The 24386-nt window shown below is 40.2% G+C and overlaps 2 protein-coding genes across 2 annotated transcripts in view; one reads left to right on the top strand and one right to left on the bottom strand.

Moving 5' to 3' along the window:
* Nucleotides 1–276: 276 nt before the first annotated feature.
* On the bottom strand, nucleotides 277–13254 carry GINM1 (glycosylated integral membrane protein 1). Its single transcript, XM_024551957.3, has 8 exons — nucleotides 13099–13254; nucleotides 11458–11517; nucleotides 11201–11297; nucleotides 8317–8468; nucleotides 7614–7770; nucleotides 6943–7076; nucleotides 4987–5150; nucleotides 277–1269 (listed from the first exon to the last, which is right to left on the bottom strand). Exons 1-8 carry the CDS (start codon nucleotides 13213–13215, stop codon nucleotides 1158–1160), a joined length of 993 nt encoding a protein of 330 aa, XP_024407725.1. The 5' UTR covers nucleotides 13216–13254; the 3' UTR covers nucleotides 277–1157.
* Nucleotides 13255–18099: 4845 nt separating this feature from the next.
* Nucleotides 18100–24386, top strand: part of PPIL4 (peptidylprolyl isomerase like 4) — a 30364-nt gene continuing 24077 nt past the window's right edge. Inside the window, exons 1-6 of the mRNA XM_024551953.3 lie at nucleotides 18100–18258; nucleotides 21487–21554; nucleotides 21644–21708; nucleotides 22403–22520; nucleotides 23199–23341; nucleotides 23848–23944. Of these exons, the coding sequence (XP_024407721.2) occupies nucleotides 18189–18258; nucleotides 21487–21554; nucleotides 21644–21708; nucleotides 22403–22520; nucleotides 23199–23341; nucleotides 23848–23944 (561 nt within the window). The 5' untranslated portion in view covers nucleotides 18100–18188. The remainder of the gene's footprint in view (nucleotides 18259–21486; nucleotides 21555–21643; nucleotides 21709–22402; nucleotides 22521–23198; nucleotides 23342–23847; nucleotides 23945–24386) is intronic.

Below are 24386 nucleotides of genomic sequence, written 5' to 3'. Positions count from 1 at the left end.
TTTCTAGCAACTTAATGAGTGAGGAAGGACATAAAGAAAAAGCGTGACTAGGTGGGTGACTTTAGGATTTAAATTGTAAATTGTGCTTTTAATCTGTACTATGGAGATAGTACATTTCACGGGCTGTTATTCTTTATTAAAAACAGCTACCCAAAATGAAACATCACTCCTTCACTCTACTCCCGGCCATCCTTCCCCCCTACATGTATATCTACTTAGCCTTAATATAAAATGGTCTTAAAAACCAGCCATAACTTTCTTGGACAATGTTTAAAATGATGGATTGCAATAATAAATTTTATTACTAAAACAACAAAGTATCATATGGAACAAAGATAAGTATTGTATGTACTCGATCACACTATAAAATAGAAGTCAAAATGGGTAACGGTTAAAACAAAGTAAGACCGAACACTACTGTAGGATAAATAGCACTATACTTCGAACCATAAGTAAAGGTACATTCAAATCCCATGATATTGATGGTCCTATCAACTGACTTGAACCTTGGGTTCAGCCAGTGTACGTGAAAGGAACTATTATAGAGAAGTAATTCTCACTTGGACAAAGTTTTTATACCAAAACGACTTTTTTTCCTCAAAAAAAGTTTATTTTAGAGTGAGAACATGTTACTACCATTTTTAAATCCCGGTGCATTCAAGGCAAGAGGTCTCAATACAGGATACAGTCAAATCCTGACACACTTCAGTGATTTTTATACTGAGTCACGTACTTAATATAAAGGCACATTTTATGAATAAAAAAATAAGTGTTAGGTTCTTGAGCTTTTAAATTAGAATTTCATAAAGTGCTTTTCATACAGTCTTACATATTAGAGTAGTGAAGTGGATATGATTTCCTTAACCAAGGCACCTTATAAAGTGTTGGCACACGGCAGTTTGTGTTGTCCTTTTTCTTTTTGGTAATTTCAAAGTCTCTTCAGATGTCTCCTTTTCCACTGTGTTCAAATTCTCCGTAACAATTCATCACATGAATAGCCAGCCCTGTTATAGAAACTCGACATTTTAAAAGTCAAGTTTTAGGAGTTGAGCAATTTCTCTAGTGTATAAACTGATTCTTAATGATTTAAAGAAACATTCAAGTGGCAAATTTAGAGCCAAGAGAATAATTCAGAGTCCATGATTTGAGATGGTTCTTCAAATACATGTTTTATATTCAAGGTTTTCTGCTGTTTTCTCAGGACCGTCTCCATATAAGTTGATAGCTGCCACAGGTATAACATTAACTTTATCCAGCTGCAGAATTCCTCTGAAATATAAAAATTAAAAGTTAAACATTCCTCTGTCTATAGTTTGGTAGTAAGTTAGGGCTACTTCAAGGTTATAATTACATATATACTTGGGGTTAGATGCTCTGCTTCACCTTATCTAGTTTATAACTCTGAGTCCAAAGTTCACTTTAAGCAAACTAACTGAGGAATGTAAAGGTCTAAGAGGAGGTTCCTTACTTCATACTATAGGAAAGGAAGGGAGGGGGGAAGAACAGATCTCCAAGGCAGAGAGTTACTTAGAGCCCTAGATTGGCACAAGTTGGGCAGAGACCAGGCGCAAACAGCTTCCTAAACAGTACCCACCACTTGGATGCAACCTCAGATCTTTAGGCAGCACTTTTCCCTTTTGTTACTAACATCCCTGACCAGAGAAGAGATCTTTGTATTACATCCAAGACCCAGTATTGCAAGTTCAGTATCATCCCAATCAAACCATCACAGAAGTGAGTTATAAACTGAACAAACTGACTTAAGGTCCCAGGGGGGAAGCATCAAGAATTGCTGTAAAATATTTTTAGACCAAATAGTGGGGAGAAGAGAGCTGCCCTAACCAGCTATCAAAGATTTTATTAAAACATTATAATTAAAACCGTGCCACAGGCAGAGGACTAGATAAACAGATCAGTGGAAGAACAGGGTCCAGAAACTAGATGAATGTATATGGGAATTTAGTTCATAATAAGGTTAACATTCCAAGTCAATGGGCAAGTTACTAATGGAACAATGGCCTCTCTCTTTGTAAAACAAAATCAGAACTCTAGCTTAAATGATACACAAAAGTAATGGTAAAAAAAGTTTTAAGAAAACATATAATTTGAAGATGGGAAAGGTCTACTTAGGAAAGTTAAAAACCCTGGAAGCCATAGAGAAAAAGCATGAACTGCTCTGACCCCAAATTTAAAACTACTGTGTGATATGGGATACCATAACACAAGAGCAAAACACAAATCGTCGTCTTGGATTTTAAAAAAGAGGGATATATCTCTGTAATACATATTATGGATGTATTAACAGACAAAGGAGTCCCCCCCCATATTAATGATTACAAAAGGAAATATAATTGAAAATTCATTTTTAAATTTATAATTTCATATGATTAAAAAAAAAAGTTGTACACAAAGAGAAAAAGAAAAGGTTAGCCTCTCTATCCCTGCTCTCATTACTGCTCATTGGAGATAAGTTTATTTTCTTTGACATTTGAAGAACTTCCTATGCATTTACATACATACACACAAATACTTCTTTTGTGCCCGAATGGGATCATACCGTTACGCAACTGCCCCCACCTACGAGATTCTGACATCTTTCTATCTCAGCGCATGTACGTCTTTCTTTTACAAGCCACACAGAATCCCAAGCATGTGTGTAACATTACTTAGTTAAGCCCCTGATGTTCAGATCCGCGGTTTCCTCTTTTGCTTTTATTTTGTTATAAGCAATGCTGCAGTAAATGTCTTGCTATTCTTCTAAAATTAACTTCATTTTAAATTATTTCTTTTTAAAATATTTTATTTATTTTTAGAGAGAAGGGAAGGAGGGGAGAAAAAGGGAAAAACATCCATGTGTGATACACTGATCTGTTTGTTGCCTCTCATGCACCCCCTACTGGGGACATGGCCGGAAGCTGAGGCACGTGCCCTGACCAGGAATTGAACCGGGGACCTTTCGGTTCACAGGCCGGCACTCAATCCACTGAGCCACACCAGTCAGGGCTCATTTTAAATTATTACTTGGAGTTGAAAATAAACAGCAAAGCCCTCTTGCTTAGTTTCTCTCTTATTATATACTTTGTGTTTTCCGTTACAGATTTTTGTTTCCTTTCTCTATTGACTTATAAGTTCTTAGAGAGTAGTTTGTCTTATTCACATTTGAATCCCCAAGATGAGTATCTTCATCATAACAGGAAATAAATGTCTTTTAATTTTTCTAAAGTTGGAAGATGGCCTAGAAAAGAAGAGAGACATTCTTTGCCCTCCAACTTCTCTTACCCTTCCTCATTTTTATATTTTCTACTCTACAATACAGGAACAGAGCCCAGAAATAAACCCATGCCTATATGGTCAATTAATATTTGACAAAGGAGGCAAGAATATACAATAGGGTAAAGACAATCTCTTAAATAAATGGTGTTGGGAAAACTGGACAGAGACATGCAAAAAAAATGAAACTAGTCCACTTTCTTACACCATACACAAGAATAAACTCAAAATGGACTGAAGACTTAAATATAATACCTGAAACCATAAAACTCCTAGAAGAAAATTCAGGCAGTAAACTCTTTGACATCGCTCTTAGTAGTAGTAGTTTTTTGTTTTTTTTTTGGATATGTCTCCTTGAGCAAGGGAAGCAAAAGGAAAAAAAATAAATGGGACTACATCAAACTAAAAAGATTTTGCACAGCAAGGGAAGCCATCAACAAAATGAAAAGATAACCTACTGAATTGGAGGACATACTCACCAATGACACGTCTGATAAGGGGTTAATATCCAAAATACATAAAGTACTCATAGAACTTAACACACACGTAAAACCCCAAACACTCCGATTAAAAAATGGGGAAAGGACCTGAACAGACATTTCTACAAGGAGGACAGACAGCCCACAGACACAAAAAGATGCTCAATGTCACTAATCATCAGAGAAATAAGACACCACCTCACACCCGTCAGGATGGCTATCTTCAGTAAGTCAGCAAACAAGTACTGGCAAAGTTGTGGAGAAAAGGGAAACCTTGGGCACTGTTCGTGGGATTTCAAATTTGTCCAGCCACTATGGAAACCAGTGTGGATGTTCTTCAAAAAAATTAAAAATATAACTACCTTAGGACCCAGCAATCCTACTTCTGGGTATTTATCCAAAGAAATCCAAAACACGAATTCAAAAAGACATATGCATCCCTATGTTCACTGCAGCATTATTTACAATAGCCAAGGGACGGAAGCAACCCAACGGTCTACTGAAAGATGAGCGGATAAAGATGTGGTTCATGTATGTATACGATGGAATATTACTCATCCATAAAAAATGAAATCTTACCCTTTGTGACAGCATGGATGGACCTAGAGGGTATTATGCTCAGTGAAATAAGTCAAACAGAACAAATACTGTATGGTTCCATTTATATACGGAATCTAAAAAAACAAACTCACAGACACAGAGAACAGACTGATAGGTGCCAGCTGGGAGGAGCGTTGGGGGGATGAGTGAGAAAGGTGAAGGAATTAAAAAGTACAAATTGGCAGTTACAGAATAGGCACAAGGATGTAAAGCACAGGATAGAAATACAGTCCATTATATCATAATAACTATGAGGAGGGTGCTAGACTCATCGGGGGGATCACGTTGTAAGTTATATAAATATCTACTACGTCGTCCACCTGAGACAAATGTAGTATCAGATGTCAAATGTCAATTGTAACTGAAAAATACAACTGTTTTTAAGCACTAGAAATACCGCTTCAAAGGTTAAAAATAGCCCTGGTCAGTGTAGCTCAGTGGATTGAGCGCCAGCCTTCGAACCAAAAGATCGCTGGTTCCATTCCCAGTCAGGGCACTTGCCTGGGCTGTGGGCCAGGTCCCCAGTAGGGGGTGTGCAAGAGCCAACCACACATGGATGTTTCTCTCCCTCTTTGTCTCCCTTCTTCCCCCTCTCTAAAAATAAATAAAATCTTTTAAAAAAGTTAAAAATACTTACTTGTTTTCACAAACTGGGAAAAGCACCTTTAAGATGGTTACCACAACAGCTGCTCCTATAACTCCAACCACCATGACGTTGAAAAACATAAAGAATACTGGGAAAACACTGTTCCAGAACCTACACAGATCCTTTCTGAATGTTTCCATCCACTGACACACCACCTAGAAAAGGGGTTTTGATTAGATATGCAAGTTTTATTTAAGCTCCAAGAAACTTTAAAAATTATATTCTAGCTTTGGGGTAATAATATTCTACATCTTTAAAAAAAAAACCCAACAGTATGTTTTATTGATTTGTTTTTTAGAAAAAGATGAGGGGAGGGAGGGGGAAAAGGGGGAGAAAGAGAGACACACACACACAATAATCTGAGAGACAAACATTGATAAGTTGCCTCCCGTATGTGCCCCAACCCAGGACTGAACCTACAACCTAGGTATGTGCCCTGACCGAGAATCAGATATGCAGCCTTTTGGCACACAGGACGGCACTCCAACCAACTGGGCACCCACCCAGGGCCACAGTCTATATCTTGACTGAGGCAGTGGTTACATGGATGTCTACATTGTCAGAACTTACTTAACTTCACTTCAGTGAGTGCATTTTACTTTAAAATGTACCTCAATAAAGGTATTCACAATTTTAACAATTATGTTCTAACAACACAGGCAAAGAAATATTACTATCCTTTACAATTATTTATAATGTTGCCTAACTATAAACCAAGTGAAAATAATTGCTAACTGACAAGTAGGCTAGTGTACTTTACATAAAATGGAGCAGAGTCAACTGTGTGTTTCCAATAGTTAGAGGACAGGAAAAGGAAAGAAGATCACAGCTCTTGGAATACTTGGGGAGTTTGTTGTGTGCAAAACATGTATTTTTTCTTTATCTTTATTGTATTTTTCTCCATTACCATTTAGTCCCCTTATACCCCCCTCCCCTCAGCAATCACCACCATATTGTCCATGTCCACGAGTCCTTTTTCCTTTTTGCTCCATCCCTCCCTCCCCCTCAACCCCCCCACCACAAGCTGTCATCCTGCTCTCCATCCATAGATGGAGATGAGTCTGTCCCCACTTTCTCTGTTAGTTCAGTTTGTTCATTAGACTCCACATATGAGTGAAATCATATGGTATTTGTCTTTCTGATTGGCCTGTCTCAGTTAGCATCGTGTTCTCAAAGAGTGACAGCAGAAGCCAAGGCAGCACTGATGGCCTGGGCTTGGAAGGGGGCCTGTCCTTCTCCAGCAGCCCAGATAAGCAATGCCAAGCTTCAGTGAGAACTTCTTCCAGGAATCGTCTCTGGAATCCTGAGGCTAACCAGACTCTGCTCCTTTCAATGGGCATTCCTTTGGGGAACGGGCCTAGCTAATATATGCAGAGATCATCCATAGCATGTGCGTACTCGGTAGGTGCCAATGCATATTCACATTTGTACCCACTTATTCGTCCTTACCACAACTGCATCAAATGGGCACTGCTTTGTAGACTAAGCTGGTGTCTACAGGCAAAAAGAGAGCCTAGGAACTTGTCCAAGGTGACACGACTAGCCAGTGGCAGGCAGGCCCAGAATGCAAACGTAAGCAGTCTGCCTGCAGAAAGCAAGCTCTTATCCAGCACCCTTAGTCACTGTGTGAGACCCCGAGGGTGCCCCGCGTGCGGCGCATGCACAGCTCAGCCGCAACAGAAACAGGCAAATGGGGCGCGAGAAAGACTCAGCAACTGAAAAATCCCAAACAAGATGAAATCCAGTGCTTTGACAATCATTATCTGACTGTATTATTATTAAATGAAACTTAGACAAACTGAAATACCTCAAAATATCACATTAAAACAGTCACAAGTTCATTAACAACGTCCCATGGTCTCCATCTCACTTTAAATGCTAGTTACCTCTTTTCCTAAGGACCATAAACGTTTATGATATAAAAGTAATCCAAAATGCCCAGCTTACCTTATATGAAGATGGGGTCTCTGCTCTGAGAGGAGTTTCAGGTAATTTGCCAGGTAGAGCATCTTCATCTACGGTAGTTTCCACATTCCTGATCAGATACTGGCTGGTGGTCTGCAGTGAACTAACACTTTCCGCTGAGGAGGAAGAGCCAAGTTACCAAGGTGCTGGGTGCCTGCCGGTGTGTCTCCTCCCAGTCCTAAGACTGCTATACCAATAACATTTAGGATAGCAAGAACACCGATCTTTCCATGGGAGAAAAGCACACTTGACTATCCAGATTTACATGCCAGAAAGCAGCCATAAACTAAGATCATTAAAAGAAAACTCTAGCAGTTATGATTCTGTCACACAGGCAGTCAAGTCACTGGCGGAAAAAACCCCACTTCTTTTAACTGAACCTAAATGAACAATATTCTTACTACATATTTTATGATGGTTACCCAGAGTAAGAGTAGACAATTACAGCAAAATGTCCCTATGCAATCAGCATCCATAATATCCTATTAAGACTTAAAATAGATTCCCAAAGTCCTCCAATGGATATATAAAGTAATACATGCTATAAAGCATTTTTGAAAGAAGCTTATTCCAAGCATATTAACTATGATTAAAAAGCTACCAACTAAAGAAATAATTTCCTTAATACTTTAAAAAATGGTCTTTTGAAGTACCTTTTTTGAAGAGGTTGGGAAGAGTAAATAAGATGTCATTATCTCGAGAAATGGAGTACAGCATGCTTTTTTCCAAAGGCAGCGTGTAGTGTGAATGTCTTAGTATTCCCTGGTTCTTAACTAAAATATCAATTTCAGTAACATCCTTTTGTTGAGCCTATAAAAAAAATTACTCTTTACTTTAAATAATGGTACAACCCCATAAGAATTTAAAACTGACATTTCTTCCCGATTTCTGTAACTAAAAAAATTTGTCATACTCACACAATTCCTTTTTATTTACCCCCCACCCTGAAGCCCTTAATCTGCAACTTTAACCATATTGCCATGTGCTGTAGCACTCGGCATCATACGCTTGCTCTCAGTTCCATCTCCTTTACTTGGACTTAGCCACAGGAACTGGTAGCAGAGCCATGTACCAAATTCAAGCTCTTCACTTACTTGCTCTGTTTAGTGATGTTTGTAATGGTTTTAAAGTGACATAAACATGTATGAATATGATCTTTTTTAAAAAAAAATTAAGACTTAAAATGCTAAATAAGTAAATGCTAAAACATATAAGTTCTAAATGATTGGATACAGGCAGCATTAGGGTACCTTTCTTCCTATGAAGTCAGAAATAAATAAAATAATTGAACACATGCATAACAACTAGCGCATATCTTTACAATTTAATTCCCAATTAATAAACATATTATCTTACTTGTTTTCCATCAATCTCTACGACCTCTTCTTGAATGACAATTAGTTGCAAACTGGAACCAGATGTCATAGGCCATTCGCGAACTAAAATTCTTACACTGACAATTCCAAAATATTCTTTTTCTTTCAAATTTTCTAGATTTTCATTCTTCACTATATGTAAAAAAAAAAAAAAGGAGTCACAGCTTTGAACAAAAAAATGCCACCAAATCTGAGTTTGATTATTTTGATGACATTTACATGGAACACGACAGTTGTAAACTAGTTTCTTAGGCTCTCTCTTCATCTCTGGACTCACTGACAGTTTGGAGTTATGAAAACAGAGACAACTGAAATCGTTATAATGCTTACAGTCATTTGGAAAGGGAAACTGCTTGATGGTCTTTAGATTTTGTGTAAAACACCGCGGCAGCAAATCTGTCCTAAGCAACATGGCCTAACTACTTACAAAGCAGGTCAGAAGACACAGGCAATGCCATGCTGGAGCAACGCAAGCACATGCATTCACTCACTCATTCACAAAGTCCAGTGACAGACAGGGCCCCAGCAATACCGACAATGAGTTTTCTGCTCAGTCCTTTCCCAAGTAAGTGATTTGTTACTGTCAGAGAGGGTGGGAATGGGGAAGAAAGTGAGAAAGCCCTGTATTACTCCCTACTAATGAATGACAGAGTATCAGCTACTGGCCATGTTCCCCTCTAGCTAAGAGCACCCCATCCCACCCCAGGGCAGATAAGGTATGGCAGTTGCCACTGGTTTACAGAGCTCATGGCTACATTAAGGCAGAAACCGCTACAGAAAAGGAATAATCAACAGGTACCAATAAAACTGCCGCAAGGGAACATTTTCATTTCTATCCCTCAAATGTTATCATCTGAGGATTATTTGCCAAAACACAACCCCAATGGATTTTCTGAATGCAGACCCAGTGGTTTAAACTGATTCTGTGCCTTTTTAGGACTATTCCCTTTATCTGGAATGCTCTGTACTACTCACTCTCCCCCGAACACATTTTTAAAATAAACTCCAACTTATGTAGTTCTAGCTACCATACACCTACAATGCCAAGTTCATGCCTTCTCCGATTTTTAAAGCAGTAATGATACCTCTTCTCCTATAAACCTGCCTCCTCCACTAGGCCGAGTTCCTTGGGAGTCTGCATCAAGCTTACTGTTCTATAGCTTTTGTTAAACAGTGACGCCATCTGCAATTATAAATACGTAATTTAAAGTAAATATCAATGTTCAAACACCTGGTCTAGTTCTAAATTCTCACTATGCATCAGAAACACCTGGGAACAGTATATAGATGCCACAGCCTCACATCAACCTTATAAATCAAAACCTCTAGGGGTAGAGACAAACTTTTGTAATGTTTTTTAAACAGGTACAGACATTTCTACTGAGAACCAAGTAACCTGGCCTTTTAGCTTAATCTGACTAAGTCGTCATAAAAGTGTTCCTCTGTGACTTTGCTGTTTCATTTGTTGAAAAGATAACGGCCCAAAACTTCCCCAAACTGATAAATGACAGCAAGTCACAGATTAAAGAACTCCACACCTGGGCACATCATAGTAAGTAAAATTACTGAAAATCAAAGATAAAGAAAAAATCTTAAAGGCAACCAGAAAAAAGCAAGAGAAGTAATATTATTCTCAGTGGAGCAATGACTCTGACACCAATTCTCAACAGAAACCACAGGAGTGAGAAGACAACGGGAATTAGTGTTTGATGTGCTGAACTACGCTTCCATATCCAGTAAAAGTATCCTCCTAAACGGAAGGCAAAGTAAAGATGTTTTCAGACAAACAAAAGCTTAGATATTTCATTGCTAACATATCTGTGCTAAAAAAAAAAAAACATAGTAAGAAGAATTCTTTAGGCCAAGGGAAAAAGACCCCAGAGGGGAACACACAGATTCAGGAAGGAATTTGGAGCAATGGAAGGGTGACCGTGAGGGTGAGGGTGAATGAGTACTGGACTACAGAGAACAAGAATATCACGTCCCATAGTGCTGAAGAACACACAGAGGTAAAATGCACCACAATTTTAACACTGCAAATACAGAAAGGGAACAAATGGATTTTAAGTGTTCTAAGGCTCTTGTATTGTTTGGGAAATGATAAAAGGACTAGTTTATTGATCTCAAGGGTAACCATTAAAAGAACAGTAAAATATTATACAAGACCCAGTAAGATAGAGAAGAATGATAAAAAAAACCCCAAAGTATTTGGAAATTAAACAATCTACTTATAAATGACTCACAGAACAAGAATATATCACAACAAATAATTAGAAAATACTACAAAGTGAATGATAATAAAAATTTATAACAAGTCAAGTATAGGCTATAAGTGCTTAAAGAAAAATTTAGTGTCTTAAATGCACACATTAAAACAGATACTACACATACTTCTCATATTCTTTATTTCATTCATATAAAATGGTACATTCCAATGTAACAAATTTGTTTGTCTTTAAGTAACTCAAGATTTTTAAAGGTTAAAGAGAAAAACGTTAAACAGGCATGGGGTAGGAGAAAGTAAAAACTAGAGAATCAGACCAACAATTCATTTTTTTTTTCACAACTGTGACAAGCACTTCCCCAGGATCCTGCCTCCTGCTTGTAAATCTCCCTTTACTACCTGTCTGCACATCCTCACCTGCCATCGACCCACTACAAGTGCAGCTCCATCAATGCCGATCTCATGAAGCAGACAATGTGAGTGTGCCAGAAATAGCCACAGAAAACTAGAAACAGTGTTAAAACACATCGGCAATGATGTACAGTAATTTAAAATAAAAATACAGAACATCAAAGAACTGTGTTTTACTAATTTAGTATTAAAACCAGCAAAATTATGGAAATAACTTAGTAGTACTCACCTATCAAAGTCTGGCAGCTTATTCGGGTTACGCCACTATTTACAGGGAAATCATTCACATATACCTGTCCGCTCTCATAGGTTATGTTAAGAACAACCTTAAAATAAAGCAGCACATACATTATGGTTTATAAATGACAACTCCACATATCAAAAATATGTACATTATCTAACCAAATTAGATGTGTAGGCAAAAATAAAACAGGCTGCATAACACTTAGCTAAGTGATATATTGAAAACAACCAAAGAAGACAAACCTGTTCTTTCGCTACCTCTCCTCCATCCTTCAGGGTAGTTACATTAATTCTGATGCTTTCCTGCAAAACAAATATTATGTAAATTAAGTAGGTATGCACTTCACAAACTGAAAATAACTGTTTTTTCCCCCTCAGTTACATTTATGTATAATCACTTATGATAACATTAAAAGAACACTTTAAAAAACCCATTGTTTTCATTTCACAGCCTTTTTATAACCTTACTTACAATTCCAATTCTTCATAATCTATGTATTTTCCTTCTCTTTGTTTTCAATTTTATACCTGCCATTTTTTTCACAAAATAACATTTTAAATTTTAATTGGCTTTATCGGGGTGACATTGGTGAATAAGATTATATAGGTTTCACGTGTACAATTCCATAATACGTCATCTGTATATTGTATTGTGTGTTCATCACCCTAGGTGAAGTCTCCTTCCATCACGGTTTATCCCTTTACTCTACCTCCCCCCACTCTCTTTTCTCTCTGGTAATCACCATACTGTTGTCTGTGTACAAGAGGGTGTTTTTTGTTTGTTTTGCTTAATCCCTTCACCTATTTCACCCAGTCCCCCAGCTTCCCTCCCACAGCTGTCAGACTTTGTTCTGTGTCTCTGAGTCTGTGTTTATTTTGTTTAGGGCTTGCACTGTGTGGCTTCTTGGAATGCCCCTGCAGAACCGAAACTGAGATATGCTTCTTGTTTTTGTACCCAGGGGAGTAATGTGGTAGCTCTAAAAAATTCATTGAAAGTAAAAAGGTGACATTTATAGTGTCAGTCGTATTCAAGTCTTGACTAGTAAGAAAAGGTGTAACTATTATTATTTCTTTCCATTCTGGGAAAACTTTTCCCTACCATACATTCAAACTGATGAAAGGCAGATACTGGTTTAGCGCAGCCCGACTCTAGGGCAAAAAACCTGGTAGGAACCAAACACCCTTACAAGGATACAGTGGGCCTAACTTTAGCTGACCTCAGAATCACCTACTTAAACAGATTCCTGGGCCACACCCCAAAAGCGTCGGGGGATGCTGGTGCGGCTGGTCCCACGATGCTCCAAGAGCCACTACTCTCACATCACCTGCCAAAGTGACATGTCAGACTATGTGTTGGGTCTTCACTCTCCGTTCGCTGGCCCATCCACCAGGCGTGCACCCTGGAGCCTATCACGCCGCAGGAAGACAACCCTTTCCGCCGCCGGCGGGGCTAAACAGTTGCTCTGGCCCTCTCTTATTGAGCAAATTCCACATTTTCCGAGCACAGGAACACTGCGTTGCCCCCGAGCCCGACTCTACCCAGGGAGGAACCATTGCCAAAGCTGAGATCACTTGTGATCGCGTATTTTCGACGGCGAAACTCCATAGGGAAGGCAACAGTGTGGACTGAGTAAAAATCTAAGTTTCGCGTCGCGAGGCTTAACCACACATTCAAGAGCTACGTTCACCCTCTCGCTATCCCCTCCCATACCCCTCATTTCCTTGGGTGCTTTTTCCCACTCCTCCTTTGGGGGTCCGGACTCCAGCCTAGGGCCTGCCGGGCGGTGGTGGAGTAAGTGGATGCCGACGCCGCGGACCCACGGCCCTGGCCTCCCAAGAAGGTCCGGACGGAGGAGCGGCAGAGCCGCGCCCGCCCTGCCCTACCTGTGGGGCTCCGGGACGTGGCGGCTCAGGGGTACCCATCTTCAGCCACCCTGTGGCCGGTAGCACAGCAAGCAATAGCAGACGGAGGGCGAACGGCGTCAGCCGAGCGCCCTCCATTTTGGACTGGCCAGCGGCGGCTGGAGGCGGAGCGAGGAGGGCTGTGCCTGCTGAGGGGCGGGTCCAGGACGAGGGCGGAGCCGTTAGGGGGTGGAGCCTAAAAGAGTGGGGCGAGGGAGAGGCGGGCCTCGGTAGGCGTGGGATTAGGGGAATCCAGGAGCTGGGGGAAGTGGAGCACGCACGCGCCTCGCGCTGTAGTGTGGAGGGGCGCAGTCAAGTAACAGGAGGTACAATTTTGTTACTAGATCGGCGCTCTGTATTGGAGGCTTTCCACACCTGAACGATTGTATACATTTTCATTGCCATTACTTTAAAATTAGTATTGTACTGTATATGCACATAGCTGTCTCTGTGTGTATATACGTTTGCCCCTGCAGGGGTGTGCAACCTGCCTCAGGCAGGCCGCCTGTGGCCCAGGATGCATATCAATGCCGCCCAACACAGAATTGTAAATTTACTTATAACCTTTTGTTTTACTCATCAGTTTTTGTTAGTGTTTATGTGTTTAATGTTTGGCCCAAGACAACTCTTCTTCCAGTGTGGCCCAGAGATGCCAAAAGGTTGGACACTTGGGCAAAGTCAAAATATTGGCAATAAATATATCGGAACGATAGTCCTGACTGGTGTGGCTAGGTTGGGCGCTGTTGGGCAAAGTGAAAGGTCGCTGGTTCCATTCCTGGTCAGGGCACATGCCTGGGCTGCGGTTCCTCGAAGTCAGGGCACATGCAGGAGGTAGCCAGTTGGTGTCTCACTCTTGCACGGATGTTTCCCACCCTCTCTTTCTCCCTTTCCCTCTCTGTGAAAGTAAATAAATTTCTTTTAAAAGAACATTATTACACACTAAAAAGAAGACATACCACATTTGGAGGGGACATTTTATTAAGTGGGTAGTTCTCACCCTTACCTGTACATGGGAATTACCTGGGCAGTTTTAAAAATTACTGACTCAGGTTTTCTGGGCACTGACTTCTGTTTTTATTAGTCTGGGATGTTGTTTCTGTCACTGGTAGTTTTTAAAGTCCCCCAAGTGATTTACTGTGCCAAGGTTGAGGGTTGATCATGCATTAAATGTTCAACTTTGGGCAAATCACTGGAGGCAGCTTGGGAACAACACTCAGTTGGAAGCCTGCCCGCCTGTGCTCTGGGGGCCTTTCTGGTCAGTTTCTTAATCTACAAAATGAAGGTGATAGACTTGTTTTCCCCCTTTCAGATTAAAAAGAAAGAAAGAAAGAAAGAAACCCTCTAAAGCAGAGAATGCCAAAAATTCAGGTAGTTCAGATTAATAAATATTGCATATTGATTGAGAAGAACTTGGACATGTTACCATTCAGGTAGAATAAGAAACATCTAGTCTTTCTTAAAAAATAAAATTTTTCATATGAAAAAGAGCACAAATCTCTGTTTGTCTCTTAGCCCTCTCCCACGTATCAACCCCTTTACCCATGTCTACAAAGTCCAGAGTAAACTACAAGACCTTTGGAGGGTAAACTACAAAATCGTTTAACTAACTCCTTGCCTACTGTAAGATATCCAATAATATTGTTAACTTGCAAGCTCCATCCACTCTTGGGTTCCAAATGCAACAACCACTGGCCTTTTCATTCTGTTTCATATGGCTGTGATTTAAAATTAACCTAGGCTCTGGCCCCGTAGCCCAATTGGTTAGAGCGCCCTCCCAATATGCCAAGGTTGCAGGTTCCACCCCCTGTCAGGACACACACAACATCCAAGCAATGAATGCATAAGTAGAACATCAGATTGATGTTTTTCTCTCTCTATCTTCTTCTCTCTCTTACAAACAAACAAACACCACCTAGAGGTCAGAACATGTAACACATGTGGGTCTGTATAATGTGAATTAGTGATATATGTATAGCATTTCAAAGTACATTGATATGAAAAAGTAGTTGGGGAAGGTGAGGTAGGCTATATTTCCCGAAGAGTCCTCCCCATAGTCTGACCATCTATAATTCTTTCACTTCTCTGTCTCCTTAGCTAGCTCTGAGCTCCAGGAGGGCAGTGACCAAAGGATAAAATATGAAGTCTGTTTGAGCAGGGATTTGTTGGATAAATAAAGTCTAAGTTGTCAATATTGATAACGAACAATTTTACTATTTTGTATGACATGGTTCTCTTTGGGCCACCATTTTGCTATCTACAGGCACGATTACCATGGAATTTCTACTTAAAATGTCCCATCATTTGCAACACTATTATCTACCACAGCTCCGATGAGTTAAAACTTTAAACAGCCTTGGTGTAGGGTTCCACTCACTTGTCATCTATTGGAAGACTCAGCTTGGTATACTGAACCATCACATTAATCTGTAAACCAAAAACACAGAATTAAATTGGCAAATAAACCCATCAGTTATTACGGTAGGAACTTTGTTCTTGTTAATTTTTAAATTTTTCTATATTTATTGATTTTAGAGAGAGAGGAAGGGAGGGAGGAAGGAGGGGGAGAGACAGAGAAACATCAATCGGTTGCCCCCCCACAACATGCCCCGACCAAACTCCGGCAACTTTTCGGTGCAAAAACAACACTCCGACCCACCGAGCCACACTGACCGGGGCATGGATTTTGTTCTTTTGCGTTGATTCATGTCAATTTGATTTCTGTAACTATTAAGCCCATCCAGAACAGTTTGGTTTGCCTGTAGAAATCAGGCGTATTTCTATACACATTAGATGCTTTATGTTCCTTGAAGATAATCTTTCATATAGATGATATTCTAAAAAATTTTAATACCATAGAAAACAAAGTATATAAGGTATATAAAAATACATCTTCATTTTCACATGAAATGACACTTTTTGACTCCAAACTTTGATATATTTCCTTTTTCAGCAACTGATTTCATTATTAATTACATCATTTACAGTCAAAACTTAAATTTCTTTTTCTATAATTCAAAAGCAGGCTTGACACCAAGAGAAATCTGAAATCTAATCTGGATCTGTTTCCACTTTCTGGGAAAAAGTGAGTCACAGCCTATTCCATTATTTTTCTAAATTTTTCAACTACATATGTTTGGTCTTCCTGAAGACCTCTTGGAGTAGACAAAAGGGAGAGCAAGAAAGAAAGATATCCTTTTTATATTTCCAAAGCCATTCACAAATCGAACCTTATTTTCTTCTAAGATAATTTAAAACTGCTTTTACTGTAACGTTTATGTCCGTGTATTTCGAGAGGAACTTCATTATACCTGTGATGCTTCTGGTACGGGGAACAACTCATAGAAATGTCATCACTGTAGCAGCCAGCGTTCACTGTGTTAATGCTCTACGTATACTATTTAAACCTCACAGCAGCCTGATGCCATGATTATAATTTATGATTCCACCTTTTATATAAAAATAGATTTAGAGAATTTAAGCTTTTTGCTCTGAGTTACAGGACAGGAAGTGATACAGCCATGGTTTTTAAGCCTGGCATTCTGAGTGAACACATTCTATTGGGTCCTAATAAAGGTAAAAAAAAAAAAAGTAAAAGTCATAATTCAGTTTGTTTTAATAAAGAATCTTACAAAATGTTCCATTTATTGACTTCCTAAAAGCACAAGCTGGGTTGAGAGAAATGGAGAAAAGGAAAAGTGTAGGAGATCTTTGCCTGGTTCTTCACCACACCTGGAGCCAGAGGTGGCCCAGGGGCCAGAGGCAGCCCCTGTTCCCTGCCTCCTCAGCTAACTAGTTCCAGCAACCAGAAAGCTGAAAGCTCGAAGAGACAGTGTATCCAAGGATGTTAAAAAGCATACTGTTCATTAGCGTCTGAGAAAAATGCAATAAATAAAATGTTAATAAGAGATATTATGTAAATAAGGTGACAGGAATTTAGGAAATTATCAAAATCTGAAAGTTCTGAGGTTTTGCCTTACCTTTAAATTAACAGGTTAGCTTGCTAGTTTCATGGATACTGGCAGAAGATATTAAACCCCTGCCTGGGTCAGAGACAAACAATCATTTATTACTCACAGTACAAGATGCAGGAGCACCAGTAAATGTGCTACAGTCAGATATGGAGTTATTGGAAGTTTTAAGTGTGTGAAAAATGACATAAAGGAAAATGATCAGCTTGTTCACGACAGTTTTGGTAATAAGCTTTGCACAGAAAGCGTCAGCCGAAATAGTTCAGAAGTTTTCTAAGTTAAAGAGTATTGATGAAACTAGCAGAGAATTTGGGGGCTAAAACCTACGTTTTTCAGCACAACGACCCACCATCTGCTGCTCTAACAGGTAGTCTCTGCCATACACGATTAGACAGTAAAGAACTCCCTGTTAACTATCTTTCTGGGCAGAAAATTGTACGTTTAAGGCCCAAGGTTTTTAACTCAAGGGGACAACTTGACACTTAGGAAATCACTAGTCCCAACAAGAACGCTGGAGTAGGTGGCACCGCGGTCGCTCTCCGGCTAGACAGAGGCGGTCTGAGAAGCGTGAAAAAAAGGGGGTCGCTCCGAGGCCCGCTCCGTCCTTGAGATGAAAAAAACAGGGATCAAAACCCTTTACAGAGGCCATGTTTTTGAAAGACTATTTATATTTAAAGAGAGGTGAAAGGAAGGAGAGAAACACCAACCTGTGGTTGCGTCTCTCGCACCCCCCACCGGGGGCCTGCGGTACAACCCAGGAATTTGCCCCAAATGGGAATCAAACCCGCCACCCTTTGGCTCGCAAGCCGGCACCCAGTCTACTGAGCCACACCAGCAGGGGACACAGACGCACTTTTAAAGGACAGTATTCCGCACCATCCGCCCAGAGGGTATCAGGCTTTTCAAAAGAGCCGCGCTGGGGGCGGGGCCCAAGGGAACCGTAGGACTGCAACCAATCAGGCCTCACCGTGCGGCCGGAAAGGGGCGGTGTCGCCGAAGGATGGCGTCCTAAGGCGTCGCGCGACTGTGACGCGTGGCGTGGACGGCATTGGGCTGCGCCTGTCAACCCCGGCGCTTATTCCTTGAGAAGGCGGGGCGGGCGCCATGGCGGTTCTGCTGGAGACCACTCTGGGCGACGTCGTCATCGACTTGTACACCGAGGAGCGGCCGCGCGGTGAGGCCCGCCCCGACAACCTCTTTCCCGGGTGGCGATCTCCTTTCTTCTCTCTCCCTTTGCCGCCCAGTCCCCGACGCCGACTGGTGCGAGCGTCTGGGCTGCTGGTGCCCGCGACCCGGCGCCTACGAGCGGGCCTGGGTTAGAAAAGTTTTTGTGAGGACAGCCCTTCCCCCCTATCGGGTGCGGGCCAATCGGGTGGCAGTGCTTGTGGTCCTTAAATGCGGGTGTGTTGTGCCTGGCAGCGTTTGCAGTTCCCACAAAGCTTTAGTGGCTTAACTGAGCTTTCCCGGCGACAGGAGCACAACCAGTATTCTTTGGTGTGTAATGAGTGAGTCTCGGTGAAAGCAGGGAGGGTGTGCCTGGGTCAGTGAGTGTGGGAGTCCCGCCTGGATGGAGGGCTGTCCGGGGATGTGCACGGAACCCGGGCACACACTCAGAGATCGCCTACTATACAAAACTTTGCTAAGCCGTGGGATAGGCACCTTGCCCTCGGGGATCTAATTTTCCATTGAGGGAAATTTGCCCTGGAACCCATTTAACTTTTTAAGTGTTGTAGAGGAAGAAGGTCTACGTTGCTATGGAAACCAGAGGAGGGAGTAATTCTTCCTGGTTGGGGGCGGGGAGTTGAAGCGAGCCAAGAATGCAGAACCCTCGTACGAGCTCGCGCTCTATCAAAGATGAGTGGAGGGTTTTCTTTGAGTTCGCTTGGAATTTTCTGGAAACAGCAAGCAGTTTGGCGTGGCTTGAAGGAATGGCATGTGACATGGAATGGCAGCTGTGAGTCTGGTTGTATATGTTATGTTAGATCGTGAATAGTCTTGTGTGCCCTACTGATGACCAGAGGTTTTGAAGGTTGTAAGAAACAGCATTGAGGCATGGCACACTTGTTTTAGGAAGATAATAGGCAGCACTACGGAGAATGTATCAGAATAGGAACAATCTGGAGGCCAGGAGAGATTAGTTACTACTAGGGTGCTGCCCCTGTGAAATGCAGAGTCTACCACAGAGGATGAAACAAGCCGCAATGCTGTACCAGTGCCTCCTCTTACACACCATCCGCATCCCCACCACTAACTACTCAACCATATACCCGTGCCTTTCACATGCTATTGCCTCTTCCCCACGTTTCTCTCCACTGGTGTCCTTTTGGCAGACTTCTTATTATTCATATCTCAGGTCAAGCATGGTATCTATTGTGTCTCTCCATTGTCGCTAAGCAGAGTTTGATCTGTTTCTTCGGCTCCCTCTCAGATCTTTTATAAGTCACACAACATGTTTTGTTGAAACATTGGTCTGTTGTCCTGGAATTATTTGCAAGTCTTGCTTCCTCTGAAGAATATAAATTCCAAGAGAGCCTGTGCCTTAATAGTCTATCGCTGTATCCTGAACACCTTGTACAGCGCCTGGCACTTTGAGGGCACACACTGGAGGTTCATTTTACTGAGTAATCCATATATATAATCGTTGCACTAAGACAGTTTGTGCAAGTGGTAGAAACTCAACTCAAACTGGCTGAAAGAAAATAATTGATTGTCTCATGTTAGTGGGGTAAGCGTGGCTGTAAGGATGGCGGGATCCAGAGGTTCAAAGGATGTTACGGGGTCGTGTATTTATCATCTTTGGTTTTGCTCTCCTTTAGTTTGTTTGCCACTCATTATGTGGAGCAGCACCTGACAAATGAGAAAGGCTCTTTCCCCAAGCTGTGAGGAACTAGAGGGGAGATAGGGTTACCCCACCTAACTACAGAGAGAGGTGAACGAGCAGGGCTTCTGCACAGTTACCTTAGGACACTAAAAACGTAAGCCCACCCTGTTGGTATTTGTAAGCGATTGGCCATCTACTTATATCTATAACTACTTGCTAGTCCATAGTAAATATATCCAGATTTATTTTTCTTCCTCCTTCCCTTCCTGCCTTCCTTCCTTCTTTACTCATTATAGGAAACTGAAGACATATGTGGAAGTAGACTCGTGTCAGTAAACCCTCTTCTGTTGATGGTGGCTTCATTTAGTGGCTGTCAATACGTAACTAATACTGTATCATTCATATCCCCACCTACACTGGGGTTTTTTTGGTAATAAACCCTTAACGTGGGATTTATTAAATCTGTAATTACATCAATTTGTATCTTATAAGATACTTTAAAAAAAGTCTACATAACCACAAATTATCATCACATCTGAAAAAATCAGCAGATTTCCTTAGTATAATTCATATTTTCCTAATGTCTTGTAAACATTTAAAAAATATTTGGTCATTTAAATTAGGTTCCAAACAAGGGTCATATAATATTATATCGGCAGATATATCTCTTAAATCTCTTCGTCTATAAATTCTCCTCCTCCCTTTTTAAAAATTAAGACTTTACTCTTTTGAGCAGTTTAAGGTTTGTAGCAAAACTGAGGGGAAGATAGGTTTCCCACGTACCCACTACCCCCGCACATGTGCAGCATCTCCTACGTGTTGGTGTTCTTCTCCACCAGAGTTGTGGCCCATCTTTTGTACATTTATTTGTGGTGTTTGTACCATGTGACATTGTAATGATACACGTTGTCTATTCACTATTCTCTGCCAATCCAGTTCTTTTAAAAGCCTCCAGGAGGTCTTCTAATTGCTCCAGTCAGAAACAGTCTCTCTTTTGAGCGCTTGTGGCATTTTTAACACACATTTTACCATTTACTATTTACTCTTGTGGCAGAAATGGTATTTTCAGATATGGCCAGTATTGTGACTAATTTTTCTTTTTTTCTCTTATAAAATCAGTCAATCAGCCCTGGCTGGTGTGGCTCAGTGGATTGAGCACGGGCCTGCAAACGTAAAGGTCGCCAGTTAAGAGTCCCAATCTAGGGCACATGCCTGGGTTGCAGGCCAGATCCCCAGTTGGGGTGTGTGAGAGGCAACCACACATTGATGTTTCCCTCCCTCTCTTTCTCCCTTCTTTCCCCTCTTTCTAATAGTAAATAAATGAAATCTTTTTAAAAATCAATCAAATGATTGCTTATATTAGCTCAGATGCCAGAGAAATCCAAAGAAAAAGAGAATAAAAAGATAATTAAAAATATATTGCCCTTTTTTAGGCTCACTGCCTTTTTTTATGGCTTTAGACCTATGACCACTTTGGGGAGCTTTTGTATGGTCATTTAGAAATTAAATTATACTAACTGTGCTTTTACTTAAAAATGTATTTGTGAAACACTGCGATAAATGTTATTTATTTTCTTTCAGCTTGCTTGAATTTCCTGAAGTTATGCAAGATAAAATATTACAATTATTGCCTTATTCACAATGTACAGGTGAGTTGGTGGATCAGTCAATGAATGCCCTTTGTTATTGGAACCATCTAGAAATTCTGTGAATTGATAAAGTATCCTATGTATTATAGAGGGATTTTATCATACAAACTGGTGATCCTACAGGGACTGGCCGTGGAGGAGAGTCTATTTTTGGGTAAGTTCTTCTATTTTTAAGTGAGTAAAAATAGAATTACCTCTTTACAGTGTTAACTAGCATATTTCAACCTACATTAAAAAAAAAACACTCACCTTCCTTGGCTGGTATGGCTCAGTGGTTGAGTGCTGGCCTGTGAACCAAAGGGCCACCGGTTCAATTCCCAGTCTAGGGCACATGCCTGGGTTGTGGGCCAGGTCCCCAGTGGGGGCCATGCAAGAGGCAAGCACACACTGATGTTTCTTTCCCTCTCTTTTTCTCTCCCTTCCCCTCTCTAAAAAGTAAATAAATAGAATCTTTTTAAAAAAATCCTCACCCAAGGATATGTTTTTTATTCATTTTAGAGAGAAGAAGGGGGGGTACAGAGAAAGAGAAACATTGATCTGTTGCCTCTACTATCAAACCCTCAACCTAGGTATGTGCCTTGACCGGGAATCAAACCCATAGCCTTTTTTGGTGTACGGAATGCCACTCCCACCAACTAAGCCACTCGGCCAGGGCTCAATCTACATTTTACAATATGCTTCAGATTAGACTTTTTCCAAGTTCCTTAAATGCCTGTAGCATAATACAGGACTATTTTGAATCATACTGGTATTTCCATAAAAAAATGGTAACCCTGTATGTTACTAGTGCTTCTGTATTTCATGTTGAGTATACTTATATTTTATTATGTTATTGTATATATTTTCAGTCAGCTGTATGGTGATCAAGCAAGGTTTTTCGATATAGAAAAAGTGCCAAGGATTAAGCACAAGAAGAAAGGCACCGTGTCCATGGTGAACAATGGCAGTGATCAGCATGGATCTCAGGTTAGGAAGTGGGTGAGAAGATAAGTTTTGCTTTAAAAGGAAGGGCTTTTAAAAAATGATCCCACAAAGCTATCTTTTAAAATTATCTGGTAAGGGGAAGTTTTCAATTAAAGATTTTTTTGGAAGAAAAAAATTATACTCGTTTCAATATAACAAAAATTATGTGACATCACAAAAAAGAAAAAAAACATTTTTTTATATGCAAAACATGTCCATTGTGCGGAATTTAGAAAACACTGAAAAGTACAAAGAAGAAAATAAGCTGGCCCCCAATCCGACCGTTCATAGGTCATCACTGTTCACACTGTGCCCCGTGTCCTTTTTGTTTTCGTTACTTAGTTCAAAGCAGGTCATGTTGAGCGCTTGTCCTTCATCGTCTTGTTTCAGGCTCACTGAAACCCCACTTGGGGTGCACGGTTTTCCTTTCTCACAGTTCCCACGTGCAGAAACTGAGCCTTGCTTTGTCCAAGTATTTTTAACAGTCGGAGCATCCGTGTGTGTGTTGACATTGGTGCATGAGCTTTGTACTTTTTACTTAGCATTGTTCTAGTAACAAGTGGGTAAGAACCCATGCAGTGAGAGACTTAACGTTGCGTATTTTCCGTCAGTCTGTAACTAATTTCAGTTTGAATTACATATATATGTGTGTGTTTCTGTGTTCTTGGTTTTTCTTTATAGTTTCTTATTACCACAGGAGATAATCTAGATTACCTCGATGGTGTTCATACAGTGTTTGGTGAGGTGACGGAAGGCATGGACATAATTAAGAAAATCAATGAGACCTTTGTTGACAAGGATTTTGTACCATATCAGGATATCAGGTGTGCTTACCATGTACTGTCTGAATGTATCAGAATGGTTTAATACTGTGATGTTTGACATGGTGGTGGTGGTGGTGGCACGTGTAAGACCTTTTTTGGGTCATTCCAAAACGTGAATTAATGCAAGACTAGAAGAATCTTTATAATAAAGAAGAACTTTTATGTTTTTAAACTTGTACTGATTATATGTAATTGCTTATGTTGGAAGGAATTATTAAGCCTTTCCTTTAGTTTTTTTTTTTAATGCAGATTATTGAGAGATATGGCAAAAGTACTGAGATTTAGACCTTATTTTAGAGTAATGCAGAGTAATTAATATCAAAAAATCAAAAACAGTAACACTAATCGTGACAGTCTACTCTAATAACATCCTTGTGCAATAAAATTTAGGAGCTTATGGCTTTTGTCTTTAGAGATCATAAGACATTTGTTATAATATTTCTAAAAAGTGAAACAGATTCTGAAATAATGTAATTGTAACATTTAACATGGATTTATTTTGTAAGGATTAATCATACAGTGATTTTAGATGATCCATTTGATGACCCTCCGGATTTATTAATTCCTGATCGGTCACCGGAACCTACTAGGGAACAACTAGATGTAAGTTGAGTCCTCTTGCATTTGAATGTATGTGCGTATTAATGCTTTGCATAGCTTTTGTTTTATAGCCTATTAAAACTTATTTCTTTGGAATGAATATTTTGCTTGATCAATTATTCTAGGATACGTTTAGAGTTCTTTTTCTTTTCTATGGAGATATTAATTTTTCTAGCTATCTTTTTTCCCATTATAACATCCTTTCTTCAATTTCTGTTCCACCAGAGGAGCCTTACTCTGGAAGCTGATAGGAATACTTTGGGAAAATGTTTTTCTTATCTCCTAAATGTTTAACTTAGCTTTTAGGCTAAATTAAGCTATCATCTTTTAAGGGAATTTTTCACCTGAAGGGTACTCTGAAGCCAAGCTGGACCCCAGATATCTCTGTAGAATAATGCAGACTTTTTCCTCAGATATTTTAAAGTATATTTCTGCTTATGACACT

Source organism: Desmodus rotundus, chromosome 11, assembly GCF_022682495.2.
Source record: "Desmodus rotundus isolate HL8 chromosome 11, HLdesRot8A.1, whole genome shotgun sequence".
Lineage (NCBI taxonomy): Eukaryota > Metazoa > Chordata > Mammalia > Chiroptera > Phyllostomidae > Desmodus > Desmodus rotundus.
Note: the sequence above shows the minus strand (reverse complement) of the source record. Positions and strands in the feature narration are given on the sequence as shown.